Source organism: Candoia aspera, chromosome 3 (assembly GCF_035149785.1).
Source record: "Candoia aspera isolate rCanAsp1 chromosome 3, rCanAsp1.hap2, whole genome shotgun sequence".
NCBI lineage: Eukaryota > Metazoa > Chordata > Lepidosauria > Squamata > Boidae > Candoia > Candoia aspera.
Window position 1 is genome coordinate 123,667,297 of NC_086155.1, and position 20,185 is coordinate 123,687,481.

General features: G+C 36.5%; 1 protein-coding gene across 1 annotated transcript in view; it reads right to left on the reverse strand.

The window, feature by feature from the left end:
- The window catches only part of DNAH5 (dynein axonemal heavy chain 5), a 188,125-nt gene that overhangs the window by 20,166 nt on the left and 147,774 nt on the right, over positions 1-20,185 (reverse strand). Inside the window, exons 60-67 of the mRNA XM_063299935.1 lie at positions 19,588-19,767; positions 18,891-19,028; positions 17,473-17,608; positions 15,355-15,671; positions 14,631-14,786; positions 13,603-13,785; positions 1,273-1,516; positions 552-666 (exon numbers count right to left, since the gene is read on the reverse strand). Of these exons, the coding sequence (XP_063156005.1) occupies positions 552-666; positions 1,273-1,516; positions 13,603-13,785; positions 14,631-14,786; positions 15,355-15,671; positions 17,473-17,608; positions 18,891-19,028; positions 19,588-19,767 (1,469 nt within the window). The remainder of the gene's footprint in view (positions 1-551; positions 667-1,272; positions 1,517-13,602; positions 13,786-14,630; positions 14,787-15,354; positions 15,672-17,472; positions 17,609-18,890; positions 19,029-19,587; positions 19,768-20,185) is intronic.

Consider the following 20,185-nt stretch of genomic DNA (forward strand, 5'->3'; position numbering starts at 1 on the left):
AAGATACAAAGAGCTTTAATGCGTCAAAAACAAAAAGTTAGAACTGAGACATGCATGGCCCCATCCAGGGGGCAGAGAAGAAGCTTCTGCTCCAATATTTACTCTCTTCTCTAATGTCCTCCCTTTCCTTTTCCTTCATAGCATGGTTATTAGATTGGGAAACTGCATGCAAGGACTACAATGAAAAATTGAGGCATTTTATGCATATTAAATTATAAATAAAATTATGTAATGAACCAATGGCAAAAACTAACATGTAGTTTTGGGGAAAGCTGCTAGGTAGAACAATTTTGTAGAGCCAAGAAATAAAACAAGAGGTACTCTGGGTCACATTATATGCAAGTATTTCTTATCCCACTGTTGTTTCTGATCAAATAGCTTAGATTTTTGTATGCTTCAAAAAATGCAGAACCTGTTCTCAAACTATGGGATTAACAATGGGTTTGCAGATTCTAAATAATGATGGCTATATCACATCATTTCAGCTTTCTGAAAGCTCTGCCAATTGTTGTTAATCCCAAATGTGAAAAATTTGAGATAATCATAGTTACCTTGCAAGTGAAAGATCAAACAGGCCCAAAAACTGTCGAAGTGAAGTTTGATACATGACATTTACCATACTCATCTCAGTTATCAGAAAATAGAGAATGCTGCCTCTGGTAGCAACTGAACAAAACAAGATTGGGTTTGATCAACAGAGATATAAAACCAGAGCATCCTATTAAATCCATAATGGTAATATCCCATACTGACTATTAATAGTGTCTGATGATAAATAACTAAAAAGCTTTTGTGCACTGGAATCACTTTCTATTTACATAAGAAAAACAGATATCCCCCCCCCCCAACACTTTTGTTTCTGTGACATCACTGCACTGCATTCATCTCAATATTCAAAACTGTACTGTCAGCTCCCAACTCCACCTGTTTCATTGTTACAACTTACTACTCAGTAAGAGCCATTCCTCACTTACAGAAGGTTTTTTTTTCTTGCAAAATTTTAGATATTAGAGATTTATTCCCCTGTATTTAGTCTGTTAGTGACAACAGATGAATGCCGCAGTACTAGGAGCCCCAATTCTCCTCCTCACTTAATTCCTATGAATAAGGAAAGTTGCAAGGAGATTGTCATGAATCCATTAAAGCTCCCCCATCCCCCAATCTTCCTCAAAATAGCTTTTGGGCCTGGCTAATTTTGGCCCTCAACATGCTACAGTCCAAGCAATAATTACAGTTTTGATCATTAGCCTGGGAGGGGGAGAATCATCTCACCTGGTCTGTATTCCTCCCTAGCTGAGTTAATCTGTACTTCAGTCTCAACTGATATTTGCAGTTTCTGGGTCACCTCGTCTGCTGTTTTTTTTGTGTTACTAAGTACAGTGATGAGACTCTCATCTTCTACCAGAGAGCCTTGTGTGCTTGTCAGTCGATACAGCAAGTTATCTTCCAGTTCTTTCATCTTCCTTTTGTTAGCTGTCACATCTTCTATAAGATCAGTTCGCTCTTTCTCCAACTCCTGTTAAAGCATTTCATAAAGACATACATCAGTGCAATGTATTGTTGGAAGCAGTCCCATTAATACATGCATCTACCGTACAGTACCAATGCATTGCCGAACTGGTAGCCGAAGTATTACCAGGAGACATTTATGCATTATCGTATGTCCATTTCCTGTGATGTTCTCTGCCCTCGATTGCACACTCTGATCTGAAGGACTACTCAAAGCAGGGTACGGTGTGTGTGTGTGTGTGTGTGGCATCATATTCTGAACTACCACAAACTACATTAAGATTATCCAAGTGAGCATTGGCAGATTCTTCATATTCAGACTGCACCACCCAACAACTAGGCAGTCATCACCACAATTCTGATGAAAGAGCCAGGAACTAAGAAAAGGTTGGATAGAGAGAAGTTTGGAATGTTGTGATGAACTGGACTGGAAGTATCCCATGGAATTCACTACTACATGAATTTTTCATTCAGCATGTAGATCACAGGATATAACACTGTTTACTACATTAAGGAGATTTAAAGAAGATTTGACTTATTCATGTTTAATGTTCCACACATAGTGTCTTCCCAGATGGCACACACAACAGTGGTACTATCATTAGGAAGAATGAGGTGAGAGCTTCAGGCAGAGATTGGGGGTATCTTGAAAAGGTAGCAAATAGTTATTTAATGATTGCCAAGTTTGAGGTGCACTGCAAGAAATGTTCAGCAACTTACATTATGCTGTATTTAGGACTATAAATACTGTAGCATATCCTAGTGTTTTATAGATGGGAATAATTAATTTAACCCTGTTTTTGCTACCAAAAGTAACATTAGTTTGTATCTAATTCTAAAGCTGCTTTTACTGTAGTGTGCAGCTACAGTAGTGTAGCTAAAATGTCTTCCCTGTAAAAAGACTGACCTATGGCACACACAGTCTGTAAAAACAAAAGAAAATGTAATTGGAGGTTATGAAAGTAATTTATGAGAATTATGAGTTTTCTTTGGACAAGCCATGATAGAAAATCTAAGCATTACCTTTGAAGCAAAAGAATAAAAAAGATAATCCAGAAAGCAATGAGAGAACATGTCATTTTTTAAAATTAGTTTCCATTTCAAAATGGAATGAAAATGGTTGAGGAGAAGACATTTTCAGGATATAAATACATGTAATTAAAAAGTCCCACCATGTGATCTTACGTCTGAGAGGTTTTTTTTCCTGTGGAAAATAGCAGCTAATTTCACAATAGCATGAACAATTATTTTACTATTATATTCTGAACATCACTGCATAAGTCTCATTTATTTCACAATTTAACATATCTTACTAATAGAGATACCTAAAGGAAGAACTAAAACTGGAAGAATAGATTTAGCCTTTTGCTGGCAGGAATGACATCCTGATAATTAACTAAAAATGTTATCATCTAGACGTGACCTAGATATGTGTTATCTTACGTAGTCAATTTCTTTTAACTCACTCTGAAGTTCTTTCACAATGTGAAGCCATTTGAATTTCAGTGAGAAAAGAATCTGACAACTTAGCAGACAATCTAACCAAGACAATAAATAGACATTATGTTTAACTTGCACATTTTTTTCAAATAAAAACATCAGTTGCTGGGGGAAATGTGATAATTTTTAGCTCTCAGCAGGCACTGAGGGTTCTGGGTTGCTGCAGCTCCAGAACGCCAGAAAAAGGAAACAGATCATCTATACAGCATCTTCCAGCAAAATGGATACCCCCTCAACTTTTTCAAAAAGTGCCTAACCACGCAACCTACTACAACCCAACCAACAGAAGCCATGAAAAGGATAACACTGCCATACATCAGAAACATCTCAGAAACTACCAACAGACTGTTACAACCACATGGCATCACCGTAGCACATAAACCAACTAAAACTCTTCAAAACATGTTAAGCAACCCAAAAGAGCCAGTAGCCCAAGAAGAAAAAACAGGAATTATCTACAACATACAATGTAAGGACTGTAGCAGCCACTACGTAGGACAGACAGGCAGAAGACTAGCAGAGCGCATCCACAAACACCAACTAGCAGTGAAAACTCCTTAATCTCACAACACATGGACGGACTTAACCATACCTTCAGCTGGGAAACTGAGCATCCTAAACCAAGCCAATTCCAAAAATGCTAGAGAATTCCTGGAAGCTTGGCACTCAAACAAAGCAGCCATCAACAGACACATATAGGTAAACAACATTTACATATCATTCAAAAGAGACAATAGAAAAGCCAAAAGACCAGAACACCTCCTCGCCAGCAATCAACACACAGATATGCAAAGATCATCACTAAGATTAACACCAGATGAACAATCAAACAGCACAATACACCCTAATCAAGGAACTATTAACTCAGTCAATCAACCAAGCAGCAAACAACAGCTCAATCAAGCAACTCCCAAAAAGAGAACACCTCCACCAACACAAGCTGGACAAACCATGGTATCTAAACAGAGAGCAAGGCCCACTCCTCCTTTGCACTGAAGATGTTGCCTGTCTGGCAAAGAAACATCTGCAAGAAAACAACAAGGCTCAGAGAGCACCAAGGACTCCACAGTTCAGTCCTGAGCTACAAATATTCACTTTGAATACTTCTTGTGCTGAGCATTTTCAGGCACAGTCTGGGATTATATTTGTTCCATATTCTCAATATGGCACTTCTAATATAATGATTCTTAAAATCTAGAAAACCATGCCATCCAAACCATAGATCGTTCCATTCTAATTCTAAGATTCTCTTAATTCTCAACAGAACCCACTCTTTCCTCCAGACTAAGCAGCAGGCTGAAAAGTACAAATTCAAATCAGGCAGTCTCAATCCTCCTTGTTCCTTTACATCTTGAGGTATTTTATATTTAATGCTTGTTTTTTTCCCTTGCCATACAAATTTAGATATATCTTTCTGCCATTGTTTAAATGATACATCTTTGTAGGCATCAGTCTACAAAATAGGTATTATTTGAAAGAAAAACATAATTCTTGGCAAAACATTCATTTTTATCACAGAAATTCTCCCCAACAATGACAATTGTAATTTCTCCCATGTTAACATGCCAGTCTCATTCCATGTCTTAGCATAATTATTCTGGTATAACATACAATTCATATTAGTCAGAGTGATACCGAAGTATTTCATTTTTTTCTCAATCATAAAACCAGTTTTTTCCATTAATTTCTTTTGTTTTTTGATGTTCATATTCTTTGTTAAAACCTTCATCTTCTGTTTGTTAATTTTAAAGCCAGCTAATATCCCAAAGTCCTTTAGTTTTTCCATTAACATTTCTATTCTTTCTAGAGGATCTTCCAAGGTTATCACCAGGTTGTCCACAAACACCATAATTTATACGCTTCTCTTTTAATCTTCACTCCAGCAATTCTCTCATCTCACCTTATATCTCTACTCATACTTCCAAAGCTAAAATAAATAGCAATGGTGATAAGGGGCATCCTTGTCTAGTCCCTTTCTGTATCTCACAAGGTTTTGTTAATTCCGCATTCACAATCATCTGTGCCTTTTGTGAAATGTAAAATGATTTTACCCATTAGATAAAATTGTCACCAAAGTCCATATCCTCCAAAATTTTGAACAAGAAAGTCCAATTCAAAATGTCCGTTCCTGCATCAAGAAAAATCCTGCTTGTTTTTCATTATGTTGTTACAAGTATTCCTAAATATCAAGTACATTTCTAATATTATCCCTTAGCTGTCTTTTAGGTAAAAACCCACACTGATCTTCATGAATAAAGTCCTGTAAAACCACCTTCATTCTGTCAGCAAAAGTCATCATGAATAACTTATAATTATTATTTAGTAATGATATTAGGCAGTAATTTTTTGGTGAGGTCAAATCTTGACCTTCTTTAGGTATTAATGCTATATTAGCTTTATCTTTCCAGTCTGTAAAATAGAGTTCATCATGTGTTGCAATGCTTCTAGCAGTTCATCTTCAAAATGTTTATAATAAGAGGCTGATAAACCATCTGGTCCAGGTGCTTTCCCTATTTTAACCTTTTTTATAGCTTCACAAACTTCCCTTGTTGTTATAGGTCCATTCATTGTTTCTGTTTTTCTGTAATGTTCGGTAATTTTTGTTTCTTTAAATATACATCAGCCTTTGCCAGGGAAATTTCTTCTCCTTTATATAATTTAGAGTAATATTGATGAAATATTTTTGCATCTTTAAATTATCAGTTATTATGGTATTTCCATTTTGTAGTTTTAATATCATTTTTTTCTCTTTTTCTTTCCTCAATTTATATTCCAACCATGTCCCTGGTTTATTTGCAAATTCAAATTTTGTTTTGCATAATTTATTTTTACCTCCATTTCTCTTACTCTTAACAAAGACAACTGCCATTGTGAAAGTTTAATTTGTTGTGAAATAATTTTCTTTTTTGGGAATTTCTTTAATTCTTCTTTCATTTTTATCTGATCTACAATCACCTGTGCTCTCTCTTCTCTCCTTTTTGGAGTTTGCTATTATACTGTATGAAATGTCCCCTCATAAAAGCTTTACTTGTGTCTCAAACCATTCTTATATCTTTTATTAAGATCATTGTCAAATAATTCTTTTAATTTCTTTTTACAGTCTTCCGTTACTGTTTCTTTCTGCAATCATGTTTTTTTAACCTCCATCTGAAGGAAGTGGTTTTCCTTTTAAGTACTAAAGTCACTGGATTATGGTCTGAACAAGTCTTTGGCAATATCTCCACTCTGTGAACATTAGCCAAATTCTTAGATATCTAAAACATATCAATTCTTAAAAAATATCTGTGTCTTTCAGGAAAATAAGTATATTCTTTTGCATCACCATTTTTGTGTCTCCACACTTGGAGCTCCTAGTAGCTCCAAATTGTCCATCATGTCAAAAAGAACTTTTGGTAGTTTCCCTTCTTTGTTTTAATATCTTTCTCAGAGGTTCAGTCCTTTTGTGGACAAATTACTCCATTCCAGTCCCCCATTAAACACCAATTTTCATATGGTAAGTCCATTTGATTTATCCATAAGTCCTTTGTAAAATGTAACTTTGTCTTCATTTGGAGCATAAATTCCCATTATCAAAGTCTTGGCCCCATACAAAGTAGCTTCCACTTCCACATATCTACCACAAACATCAGTCAATATCAGTTCTGGTTGTAATTTGAGGTTTATATACAAAAAAACTCCATTTCTCTTTTTAACTCCTGCTGAAATAAATTCTTCATCCAAATTTTTGCAAATAAAATATTTTATATCCTTTTTTTCTAATATGTGTTGCTTGCAGAAAGACTACATCTTGTTTAAATTTTTTTAAGTAGTGAAATAATTTTCTTCTTTGAGGAGCATTTGCTCCATTTATATTCCACATTGGGCATTTATAATCCATATTTATGCCAAAAACTAGAAAAGTCAGTACCTGTAGAGCCTAAAGTGGTAGTCTCTTCCTTAGTTTCTTGTGGCTGCTTAGCATCCAGAGTGTTAGTGCCCTTTGTCATTTCCATTTGCATTTTTTCCAGCTCCCCTTTAAACTTTTCTAAAAATTCTCTTGCTTTTCAGACTGAGTTCTATCTGAACCTCTGTTGTTTAAAAATGATCACTCCTTCCAATGTATCCCATCAAAATAGTGTCTTTTTCTCTTTAAGTTTGTCAGTCAAAAAGAAATGCTTTTTCCATTTGTGCAGTATTCTAATTGGAATTTCTTTAAGTAAAATCACATCTGCATTAATCTTTAGTCTGGTAGTAAAATGCTGCTGTAAAACTTGATCTTTGGTCTTTCTGATAAAGCGCACAAGAACATCCCTTGGTAGATTCTTTAATTTTGCAAATCACATATTGATTCCATAAATTTTATCAGTGTCTGCCTTCACATCATCTTCATCCCATTCCAGAAAGCTTGTTAAAGACTAAACAACCTTTTCTCTAGTGTCTTTTCCCGGATCCTCTGGAACTGCTCCAAGTTTCAGGCAGAATTCTTTCTCTCAATTCCAGTAATGCCAGATTGTCTATGACCTTTTCCATATCTCTGTTTATTGTTTTTGTTTTACTTTCTAACATTTCCATGTTGTCATTAATTTGTTTAACTTCTCCTGTAAGGTACCCTACAAATTGTTTTTTTTTGTAACTTCTTCTTTCATCTCTTCTTTTTTCCATTCTCTCCTCAAACACAACCAGCTCACTTTTAACAAATTTCACAGATTCATATATCTGCTTTCTCATCTCTTCAAACAATTTTTGCAATATTTCTGGAGTAATTCCCTTTTCTGTTGGTTGCTCTAATTAATCTCTTCTTTTTTCACCTTGCTTTGCAGCTTTTCTGGTGGTTGCCATTTTTTAATTTATAATACAAAAGTAGATCAATTACAAAGCTCAAGGTAAAAAGTAGGCTTCTCTCTATTTTTCCTTGTTCACTTTCTTTATACCAGTCCATTCTGTCTTTCCATAGTTTTAATGACACAGTCCATCTCCTGTTAACTTATCTCCTTGTTCTGTAAATTCCTCCAATTATCTTTTCCCTTTGATGTCATACAATCAACTTTCCCAGGAAAGTCTGATCTGTTTATTTAATTCCACATAATACGAAAAGCACTTTCACCAAAATCTTTATCTTTAAAACTAATACTGTCCCCTTTATCTGTTTATAACTTTCTTAGTCAAAATCTTGATTAAGCTCTTTGCTGTTCTTTTAAAAGTATTGTTTTCCTCTCTATTTTACTTTCTGTAATTCAGAAGGAAGGCTGACTCATCAAGAAGTTTTCTTTGTCCCACTGTTTTCAAAGATCTCTTTTCAACTGTAAATTGATTATATCCCAAAGTGATTAAGAAAGTGAGGATTGGTCGTACTTAGTACCCTTTAAAAGACTGTGCAGCTAGTGCAAGTAAGCTGTTTCTCCCATGACCCACAGCCACTGTACTCATGAGAAGACTGTAAGACTTCCATCCTGCAGTCTCCTCCTGAGCAGCTATCCAGGGCACTTTATCTGGAAAGAATTTCGCTGGCCAGAAATCACTGCTGGCTGGTGTTCGCTTTGCTGAGCCATCTCCGCTACTTCAGAGATGTCTAGTACGCTATAGAACCCCCCCGGAAGCCAGATTTCATGGATTTAACATGTTCATGACAAATACAAATATCCTACACAGATAGAACAAGTTCCCGTTTTTATAATAAAGTGGATTCAAAATCGTAAAGAAACAATAATTATACAGCAATAGGAGGAATTACGGGAAAAAAATCAGTAAAATTCATTCCATGTTATAACCTAAAGGACAATTGGTACAAAAGGTTTTACAGATCATATATAACTTGGTCAATAATTTCAAAAATATATAAACCATATAATAAAAAATGTTGGAAACATGCTAAAGAAGAAACATTTCATCATATGTGATGGTTATGCAAAAAAGTATTATACAAAAAATTCTAAAAATAAAACTTGACTTGAAATCGCAAATATTTCTATAGGATTTGTTCCAGAACATATAAATAAGAAATATCACACTTTATTAAGATACAGTACGTGTTGATGGCTGCATGGAATAATCTGGCAAAAAGAGACACTTTGCTGATGACATCAAACTTGGAGAATACATAGCAATGACAAAATTAATGGTATATATTCACAGTTTAACTAAATTCAAGGAAGAATGGCATCCTTATATATCATATATTACACAACAAACAGACATTTACAGTAAAGTATCTAAGGGAAAATAAAATGTGAAACAGATGAAATGATTCAAAATATAATCAAAAACATTTTCTAATATATCGGTTACAAGCAACAGCTGGGGTATAATGGGTAGGAAGAGCACAATTCGTAAGCAAGTAGTTTTTAATAATATTCTAGTGATTTTTATTCTTTATATTTTTTCACAAATTTTTCTCTTTTTCTTCTTTTGTATATTAGTAGTAACTTTTTTCCTTTTTAATTTTTTTAAAAAAGAATTCATTAGAATTTATAATTTCATAATCTTATTGTATGATCTATACTGTATTCCTTGTTATTCCTGACATTTGTATTCTGCATAGAGTTTTAATAGAGGTTTGAGGGATCAAAGATATTCAAGTATCTTTAATCACTTATAAATATGGAAAAATGATAACTACACCACATTTGTAAATTCCTTTTATTTACTTGATTCTATTTCTATACCATTTTTTATTTCATATATATATTTGAATAAAAATATATATTTTTTAAAAAGACAAATATAAATACTAGTAATGGAAAGAAAATAAAATAATTTGGGAGATCTTGAAGGGAGCAAGGTAGAGAACTTATTTATTCTTTCTCTGCATTGAGCTTAATAAATATCTTTCTTCAGAGCTTCCTCAATTTTTTAAATCAATGGATGATTTCCCCTAAAAGCAAATAATAGTTCTCAAGGTGTGCTTTTTATTAGTTAAAACTCCCCTCAGTGTCTACTAGGAACTCATTAACTGTCACCTCTTTCCAGCATCTCTGTATTTAAGAAGAAATGTGCCAGTTAAACATAAAAATATTTTTATTGTCTAGTACCTATTGGTTAAGTTTATTTATTTTATTTGGTCAATATATTTATATGGCTGCCCATCTACCAGTGGAACTCTGGGCACCAAACAGAAAAATAAAAATGTAGTACATAGTACTCTTTTGTTGTTGTTGTTTATTCGTTCAGTCGCTTCCGACTCTTCGTGACTTCATGGACCAGCCCACATCAGAGCTTCCTCAGTCATCAACACCCCCAGCTCCCCCAGGGACGAGTCCGTCACCTCTAGAATATCATCTATCCATCTTGCCCTTGGTCGGCCCCTCTTCCTTTTGCCTTCCACTCTCCCTAGCATCAGCGTCTTCTCCAGGGTGTCCTGTCTTCTCATTATGTGGCCAAAGTATTTCAGTCTTGCCTTTAATACCATTCCCTCAAGTGAGCAGTCTGGCTTGATTTCCTGGAGGATGGACTGGTTTGATCTTCTTGCAGTCCAAGGCACTCTCAGAATTTTCCTCCAACACCACAGTTCAAAAGCATCGATCTTCCTTCGCTCAGCCTTCCTTATGGTCCAGCTCTCGCAGCCATATGTTACTATGGGGAATACCATTGCTTTAACTATGCAGACCTTTGTTGTCAGTGTGATGTCTCTGCTCTTAACTATTTTATCGAGATTTGTCATTGCTCTTCTCCCAAGGATTAAACGTCTTCTGATTTCCTGACTGCAGTCAGCATCTGCAGTAATCTTTGCACCTAGAAATACAAAGTCTTTCACTGCTTCTACATTTTCTCCCTCTATTTGCCAGTTATCAATCAAGCTGATTGCCATAATCTTGGTTTTTCTGAGGTTTAGCTGCAAGCCAGCTTTTGCACTTTCTTCTTTCACCTTCATCATAAGGCTCCTCAGTTCCTCTTCACTTTCAGCCATCAAAGTGGTATCATCTGCATATCTGAAATTGTTAATGTTTCTTCCAGCGATTTTAACCCCAGCCTTGGATTCCTCAAGCCCAGCATGTCGCATGATGTGCTCTGCGTACAAGTTGAATAGGTAGGGTGAGAGCATACAACCCTGCCGCACTCCTTTCCCAATCTTAAAACAGTCTGTTGTTCCGTGGTCTGTTCTTACTGTTGCTACTTGGTCGTTATACAGATTTCTCAGGAGGCATACAAGATGACTTGGTATCCCCATACCACTAAGAACTTGCCACAATTTGTTATGGTCCACACAGTCAAAGGCTTTAGAATAGTCAATAAAACAGAAATAGGTGTTTTTCTGAAACTCCCTGGCTTTTTCCATTATCCAGCAGATATTGGCAATTTGATCCCTAGTTCCTCTGCCTTTTCTAAACCCAGCTTGTACATCTGGCAATTCTCGCTCCATGAATTGATGAAGTCTACCTTGCAGGATCTTGAGCATTACCTTACTGGCATGTGAAATGAGTGCCACTGTTCGATAGTTTGAACATTCTTTAGTGTTTCCTTTTTTTGGTATGGGGATATAAGTTGATTTTTTCCAATCTGATGGCCATTCCTGTGTTTTCCAAATTTGCTGGCATATAGCATGCATTACCTCGACAGCATCATCTTGCAAGATTTTGAGCAGTTCAGCTGGGGTGCCGTCATCTCCTGCTGCCTTGTTATTAGCAATGCTTCTGAAGGCCCATTCAACCTCACTCTTCAGGATGTCTGGCTCTAGCTCACTGACCACACCGTCAAAGCTATCCCCGATATTGTTATTCTTCCTATACAGGTCTTCCGTATATTCTTGCCACCTTTTCTTGATCTCTTCTTCTTCTGTTAGGTACTTGCCATCTTTGTTTTTGATCATACCCATTTTGGCCTGGAATTTACCTCCAATGTTTCTAATTTTCTGGAAGAGGTCTCTTGTCCTTCCTATTCTATTGTCTTCTTCCACTTCCGCACATTGCTTGTTTAAAAATAATTCCTTATCTCTTTTGGCTAACCTCTGGAATTTTGCATGTAACTGGGCATATCTCCCCCTATCACTGTTGCCTTTTGCTTTCCTTCTTTCTTGGGCTACTTCTAGTGTCTCAGCAGACAGCCACTTTGCCTTCTTGGTTTTCTCTTTCTTTGGGATGTATTTTGTTGCCGCCTCCTGAACAATGTTGCGAACTTCTGTGCATAGTTCTTCCAGGACCCTATCTACTAAATCCAGTCCCTTAAATCGATTCTTCACCTCCACTGCGTAGTGAGCTCATATCTAGCTTATCTGTGGGTCTTCCCTAATCTCTTTAGTCTGATCCTAAATTGTGCAAGAAGAGGTTCGTGATCTGAACTACAGTCAGCTCTGGGTCTTGTTTTTACCGACTGTATAGATGTCCGCCACCTTTGGCTGCAAAGGATGTAGTCAACCTGATTTCAGTGTTGTCCATCTGGTGAAGTCCATGTATAAAGCCGTCTCTTAGGTTGTCGGAAGAGGGTGTTTGTTATGCAGAGTGAGTTGTCTTGGCAAAATTCTATCAGCCTATGTCCTGCTTCATTTTGTTCTCCCAGGCCATGCTTACCTGTAATTCCAGGTGTCATTTGACTGCCCACCTTAGTATTCCAGTCTCCTGTGATGAAAATAACATCTCTTTTAGGCTTGTTGTCCAGTAGGTGCTGCAGATCCTCATAGAACCGCTCTACTTCAGCTTCTTCAGCATCTGTGGTTGGGGCGTATATTTGGATCACTGTGATGTTAGATGGCTTGCCCTGAATTCAAACTGAGATCATTCTATCGTTTTTTGGATTGTATCCAAGCACTGCTTTAGCCACTTTACTATTAATTATGAAGGCTACTCCATTTCTTCTGTGGTCCTCTTGTCCACGGTAGTAGATCTGATGGTCATTTGATGTGAAGTGGCCCATTCCAGTCCATTCCAGTTCACTGACGCCCAAAATGTCTATCTTTAATCTTGACATCTCACCAATAACCACATCCAATTTGCCCTGGCTCATAGATCTTACATTCCAGGCTCCAATGGTGTGTTGATCCTTAGAACATCGGATTCGCCGTACACCACCAGCACCATCAGCCGCTAGCCGTCCTTTTGGCTTTGAGCTAGCTGCGTCATCATGTCTGGGGCTAGTTGAGCTCATCCTCTGTTCCTCCCCAGTAGCATTTTGACCATCTTCCGACCTGGGGGTCTCATCTTCCGATGGTATACCGACATATCTCTGGTTGTACTGATCCATTTAGTTTTCACGGCAAGAATACTGGGGTGGGTTGCCATTACCTTCCCCAGGGATCGCATTTAATCTGACCTCTCTGTCATGACCTTCCCATCTTGGGTGGCCCTTCACGGTTTAGCTCATGGCATCATCGAGGTGCTCAAGCTCCAGCACCACAACAAGGTAATGATCCTTTGTATGTTGAGACACTGTAAGAAACACCTTTAAAATATGTCAGTTGCTTTTCTCACAGAAGTCTAAATGGTTTCAATTTGTGAAAAATCTTTAGAGCAAAAAAAAAAGAGAGAGAGGGAGGAAGGCATATAAGATATGTGTCTACAATTGCTTATTTTATCAGAATATGGCATACTATAATATAATGCATCACAAAAAAGAACCCCATCAGAGTAATAAAAATGTACCTCAATAAACAGTCACAAATCTATTCACAAAAATCTTTCTCCGTACCTGTTTTTCTGTTAGAATGACTCTCCCTAGAAGCTGATCTTCCAGACCTTTCATAGTGACAGTAAAATCAATGATCGAGGTGCGAGCACTAATCTCAGGGGTATAGGCTGGATTTGGAAGCTTGGTGGTAATATAAAGTCTGAAGCCATTCATCACATCCATTTCTTTATCGCCAACTTTTACCTAATTTAAGAAAAACCATTCCAAAATGGATGCCTACAAGATTAATTGTACTCCTTCAAACAATAGGTGGGCATTTATGAAGTATTAACTAACATTTCAAATAATTATTAGGTAAGTAAAGTTGCATACATTAGCATAAGACACATAAACAACATTTCTAAAACTAATTTATTCTATATAAATTTCTATATCTTCATCTGATTAATAAAAGCGTAAGGTTGTTGCTGTTCTCTATTTTTTCCCTCTGTTACTTATAGATTAATACTTAGAAAACTCTAAATAATCACACAGAATTAAGCTTGAAGAATCCATCTCTATCCCACATCTTAAAGCCACATTCGGGGAATCTCCAAAGAGAGAGAAGTCTCTCTCTCTCTCTATTTCTCTCAATTGTAAACATAAAAATTAATTGAAAAATAAGTTGTTGAAGTAGAATTCAAAAGTATGGAATAATGATAAATGGAAAACACTTGTTTCTAGAGTGGGAAGCATGTAGGCAATTAAGATGCCTCTCACAATTTAAATTGGCATGGCAGTTCTGCTATCCTTGCAATATATGGAAGAGAAATGTCCTACTAAAGTTCCAGAATAAAAACTTTTATATCAAAGGATTTTTTTTCAAGCATTGTTCCATGTAACAATCATAAAAAGTATAGTAGACCATACAAAGTAAGTGTAACAGATCATTTATCCTAATATAGCAAAAAATTAAAGACCACTGTTGTAACCTATTTTCTTAAAGAATGCTTGTTGACGCCAAACTCAAAGAATTGTACTTGAAGGTAGCAACTAGAATAAAATATGCAACTAAGTTTTTTAAAGTTGGAATATGTTATTTTTCTCACTTTGTATGTAGAACCTGTTTTGATGAAGTTTTTTTCCAATACATGGTCCAAAGCTGGATCCAACTCCTCACCAACATCTTCAATCAACAGCGGCCTTCCAAGAGAGAGACTATCCTCCAAGTGGTTTCTAAAATACTTGTGATTTAGAGAAGTGATCTGAAAAAAGAATCATAAAGTTCATAAATTATGATAATGGGTCACCAGCTAGGGGGGAAAAATAACATTGGACTTCAGATGAAAAGAAGTAGCTAATAAACTAAAACTTTTATTAACTAACTAGGGTTAAAGACAAGTTTTAATCTTCATGATCAAATCATAGCTAATTAGAACATTATTTGTTTGTGATTTGTTCAGGAAATTTATATTCCCCATTTTCACTCTTTCTTAACAATTTTAAAGCAGGAATGCAATTCAATTAAGTTTAAAAATATGTAGTTTAAAAAAAAAACAGAAACAGCAGCAATCCCTATGAAAAAAAAACCAGCCGAGTATATCAATATTTTATTTATTTATATTTCAAATTTAGTTACCACCCATCTCACTCAAAGACCAAAAAAACCATATCGCTGGTTTCCAAATGAATCAAAATTAATTTTAGCAAGTACAGGTTGCTCATTAGTGTATTGTTTTGGAATAGTTTCTAGTACTCCCTCCACTGACTCATTGCCTTCCTGAATATGTTAACTTCCAAATGCAGGTATAAATACACTAGAATTTAATTCACCTGCAGCTCATTCCTGGTTTCTTTGTTCTTAATCCAAATCTTGCCCTGAGTTTGCGGATCAATCAGGAGAGGGTAACGAGCTGCCTTCGTGACAATGATGCCATTCTGAATTGACAGATCATCATTTGGCAGCCCTTGAAGGTTCCACTCACTGACAGTTGGAGCATCAATCAGCATCTCTGTGAGATTGAGATTGTTTCCAAATGGGATTTTCCGAGTTTTCATTTCTTTTTGCCAGCTGGTTATCAAGAGATTACGAAACTCTTGATTAAAAGGACCAGAATAGGACAGAAAGGCTGTGGCCAGAAGTACATCCCCTAATTTGACATACAGAAATATCACATTAGATGGTTGCTGAATTCATTTGCAGTGAATATAAAAGCAAACATGCAAGCTAAACTTTAACGGTCTTGGTCATGTTTCACTGTGAAACAGACTGCTGTGGAACCTCGCATTCTTTAAATATTTGATGACTGTTTATACAGAAGAGAAAACAGAAGAGAGGCATTTATGATGTGAATATTTGGGCTGGTACTGGTTTACATTCTCATGGCATGCTTTCTCCCCATGAACAACTTTCAGCTTAATGTGTTAAATCACTCAAGGACTTCTTGCATCAGTAAGTGGAGCCAATTTATACTAGCTGATTTTCTTATAAACATGTTTAGTGGAAGAAAAAGCATGCATGCAACAGGTCCACCCTACAATTCCATTGAGTGTACATACTATAAAAGGGAAAAAAAACCTGGTGGGTAGGGAAAGGTATTTGTTTGTTGTTATGGGAAGGAGGAAAACAGGCAGACCTCTCCTAGATGGTAATTAATAACTCAGAATGAAAAGGAAGCAAACTGGCCTCTGGCTTAAGTACATCTTCTTCTCTTTCTGAAATCTCCTACATCAGTGATTCTTAAAGTGTGATCCTAGGACCTCTGGGGGTCCCCCAAGACTCTCTCAGGGGTCTATGAAATCAAAATTATTTGCCAGCCTATGTTGAAGAATAATACAATATTAAAATCTCATCAATTGTGAGAAGCAGTAGCAGCAGCAAATGCGTCAATTTTAATTATTAATATGGTAAATACCAATAAATAGAACTTCATATGACCTAAATAAAAGGTCTTTTGGGGTCCTCCATAATTTTTAAAAGTGGGAAGGGGTCCTGAGAGAAAAATGTTTAAGAAACACTGTCCTACATCATAACATTGGAATGGCCCTGTAGGCCTTGTAGTTCACTTCTCTGTTCTATTAGATCCCCAAAACAGTGAGGGTCCACAATATATTGGATCTGGCATTTACATATTTATTTTTCTTTCCTTAAAGGGCTGAGTGTAGTAACCTATCCCAACAGGAGCTCCAAGGCCAGCATTTCAATTTAAGGGACTCACATGCAAGAAGGCAGAAGATCTTTACTAGAAGAGTTTGGGATAAGCAAGAAGACCACCATTTTGTATTCTGCATTAGTTCATAATACTAGTCTGTGTATGTGCTTGGAATCATTTGTTCTAATCAGATAACCCAGTTCTTATAGTATAATATATATGGACTGAGAGTTTGCCCCCGCAAAAATGCTACCTCTTTTCTCATCTTAATTATGGGAAGGAAAAGATACATAATGGGCAAAACAGGTAGGGAAATATTCATGAGGTCTTGCTCTATTCTTCTACAAAGCTCAAAAATCAATTACAACCATGGCCTTTGAATGTGGATCGGTGTTGTAAGTATAATGGTTGAGCACGGCAACCATCTAGCGCTTACTAAAAAAACCTTGTGTTTTTAAACAATGCCAGATTTAGATTTAGAAAGCTAACTTTGTTAGTCTATTTCTTGTTTGTATTACCACAGTGTTAACAAATTGATAGTGACATGTTCTTTCACAGCCTAGAGCAAATCTCACCCTTCAAGATATAACTTTAGCATATGAAAATTCCTACCAACACAATGTCATTATTTATCAAAATATCAGAGGATTCCCCACTGTTTTTAACACAAAAGACTGAAAATTTCTGAAGTCAATAAACAGGAACACAATTTACGTGCTTGCAGTCTGCACTTGCTGAAAAACACCCAGTGAATCTTACAGCTTGGTAGAGCCCTGAAAGGGCAGTCCATTCAGCTTACCCACAAGCCTCTTTGTTTGGGCTGCAAACTCTTTACTTTGTTCAGTCCATCTCTCTTTTTCCCCAGCCAACCCACTAATAAGACTGGAAGCAGTCTGCATTTTATGCCTGCAGCGTTCTGCATCTTCAAGCAATGTCTGTTCAAAACAAAAATTCACATACACAAGTAGGGGAATGAATTTGTGCCACACACTATCAGTAATAATGTTTAAAAAGATAGGTACAAAATCTATCTATTGCATTTCCAGCTGATATAAATATTCCATTGCTTCTATTAACATTGTCAATGCATGTGGATTTACTTCTTACAAACAGTTGAGACACAGATTTTACACTTATCAGAAGTCTGACAAACGAATATAAGAGATGTCTACCATGAATCCAGATTTCAGACATTTGACCAAGTGCCCAATTCAGGTGCAGCTGCTGCTTCTTCAAAGCATCCCATTTTCCATAGTTTGAGATAGACAGACAGACAGATCCCAATTTTTAAAAGTTTTTGAGGGGTGCTACATTCAGATTATTATCCCCCATCATTTCTGCCTGCCCCACCAAGTCTAGCAGGGAGAGCATGCTCCCTTCCATCAAACAATGCCCTTTTGTTGAACCTGGGTATTGAACCTTCCCTGTGACTGCACCTTCCCTACTGAATGGCATCCCCCATCCAGACCCAGATGGCCCCAACCCAATAGCCTTTTGTAAGGTTCTGAAAACTTGGCCTTCCCCCAGGCATTTGAGCCAGTAAGATGAGCTCTCTTGGTGACAGGGCTTTTTGTTTTGAGGGCTGTTGTTTTAACCAGGTAAATGGACAGAAGGAATAACCTTGAGGAACAGGAAGATGAGCCACAACCAAGACAACAGTCAGATAAAAGAAATCTGAGTCCAGGCCAGAACTCAGACAAGACCCTCTCTAGTTCTCACAATAAAGGGAGGGAGGGGGAAAGTGCATTCAGACTTGCAAGATTCTGTTACTATAACCTTCTAATAAAAGTAGTATTAGCATGCATGACTTTGGTTTCTTAGTCTGGTCAATCTTGAAGGGCTGACACCAGGGTACTACGGGTTATATACCGTTATAGTGGTTTTAATCTTTGAATGCCGCCCAGAGTCATTGCTGTGGTTGGGCAGTTTTGTTTAAATAAATTTTAAATAAATACATAAATAAATTATTAGAAAGTGATATAACCTACTTCAGGAACTAGATAACTGAATTGTCTTCCCAAATGGCAGGAAAACCAACTTTTCTTGCATCCTTAAATTATTCAAGATGTACATATTGTGGTATTTGCTTTATCTTTTGACAAACCAGCCCAAGTGAATGGCTCCACAAAAGGATTATCTGCGCCCTGCAGGAAGTTACAATTTGGAAAATAGTCATCTCTGGATTCTATGGCATGCCCTTCTGAGGGAACATCATACCTGTTTCTCCAACGTGGCCTTTTCGTATTCAGCCTGCACAATATCCAGCTCAGCCTGCTTGGCATCCAATTCAGCTTGGGCTTTCTGTAGATCTAACATGGCAGTAGTCAGACGATTCTCCTGGACTGCCAGATTTGCCTTAAAATATCAACCCACACAGTTTAAATAACAGAAGTGCGACACATATAAAACCATTTCCTGAAGAAAATAACACACTCTATATCTCTTCAGCAATGGCAACCCCAGAAACATAAGCAGTAGCTTATGATGAAGTTAATTACTGATACAAAGAAAACTGTTGAAATAATACTGCTACAAGAAAATATTTATGATCTTGAGATACCACATTAATGTGGACAAAGATTCTAAGACTACAAACACCACAAATCAGGTGCAAAATTTTAAGGCTCTTTTTCATTTCATTTTACTTATGGTCCCAGAGCAGCAAAACACAAATATAAATGTTAAAATACCAAAACAAACAAAAAACAAAAACCTGAAACAATTAATAACAAGAAGAGGGTATCACCCAGCTTCTGTAAGCCATAGCTATTGCTAGAAATTTCACAGTCTTTGTAGTGGTTGTCCAAGTTAGGTCAATTGCTGACCTAAGTTAGATCAGTTGTGTTACTGCTCAAAAAGACAGCTAAAATGTCTGATAGTCAATCAAAATAATTGCCAATTTTATTGGACTTACCTTTAAAGGTAGAACTTCCTTATTGATAGCAAAGAAGGCAGCCATTGCTTTGGTCCATGAACAAAGGCCAGCCACATTTCCACAAACTCTTTTAGCTGTCTCAATATTATAGTCTGCCATTTCAAAATAAGGGCTCAAGAGCTCCACTGCTTCTTCATTAATTGTATCTTTTGGAAATTGCTAGAAATATCATGAAAAAAGATATGTTTTCACCCACTACCCAAAACCAAACAAAATAAAAAATCCAACTGCTTAATTTTATGCCTTCTTTTCTACGCATTTTCCACAGAATTCTATACCAAAATAAGCTATTAATTTTGTTATTATTTGTGTTCAGAAAGTTTATCTATTTAATTTCTACCTTCCTGATCTTCACTGTGCTCGGATCTTGAACTGGTGCCTATTTATACTACTGCCATCTTTATTAGGTGCTAAATTATAGGTTGTTCTGCAAGAATTATTGGAGGCCAAAATCTCTACTTATGAACACCTACATAGAAGGACCAAACAGAGAAATAAGAACAATCTTTGAAATTGTTTCTCTCTGAAACTTTTCATATTAATCCCTCTTTTGGGGGAGACGAGCGGTAATTAAATT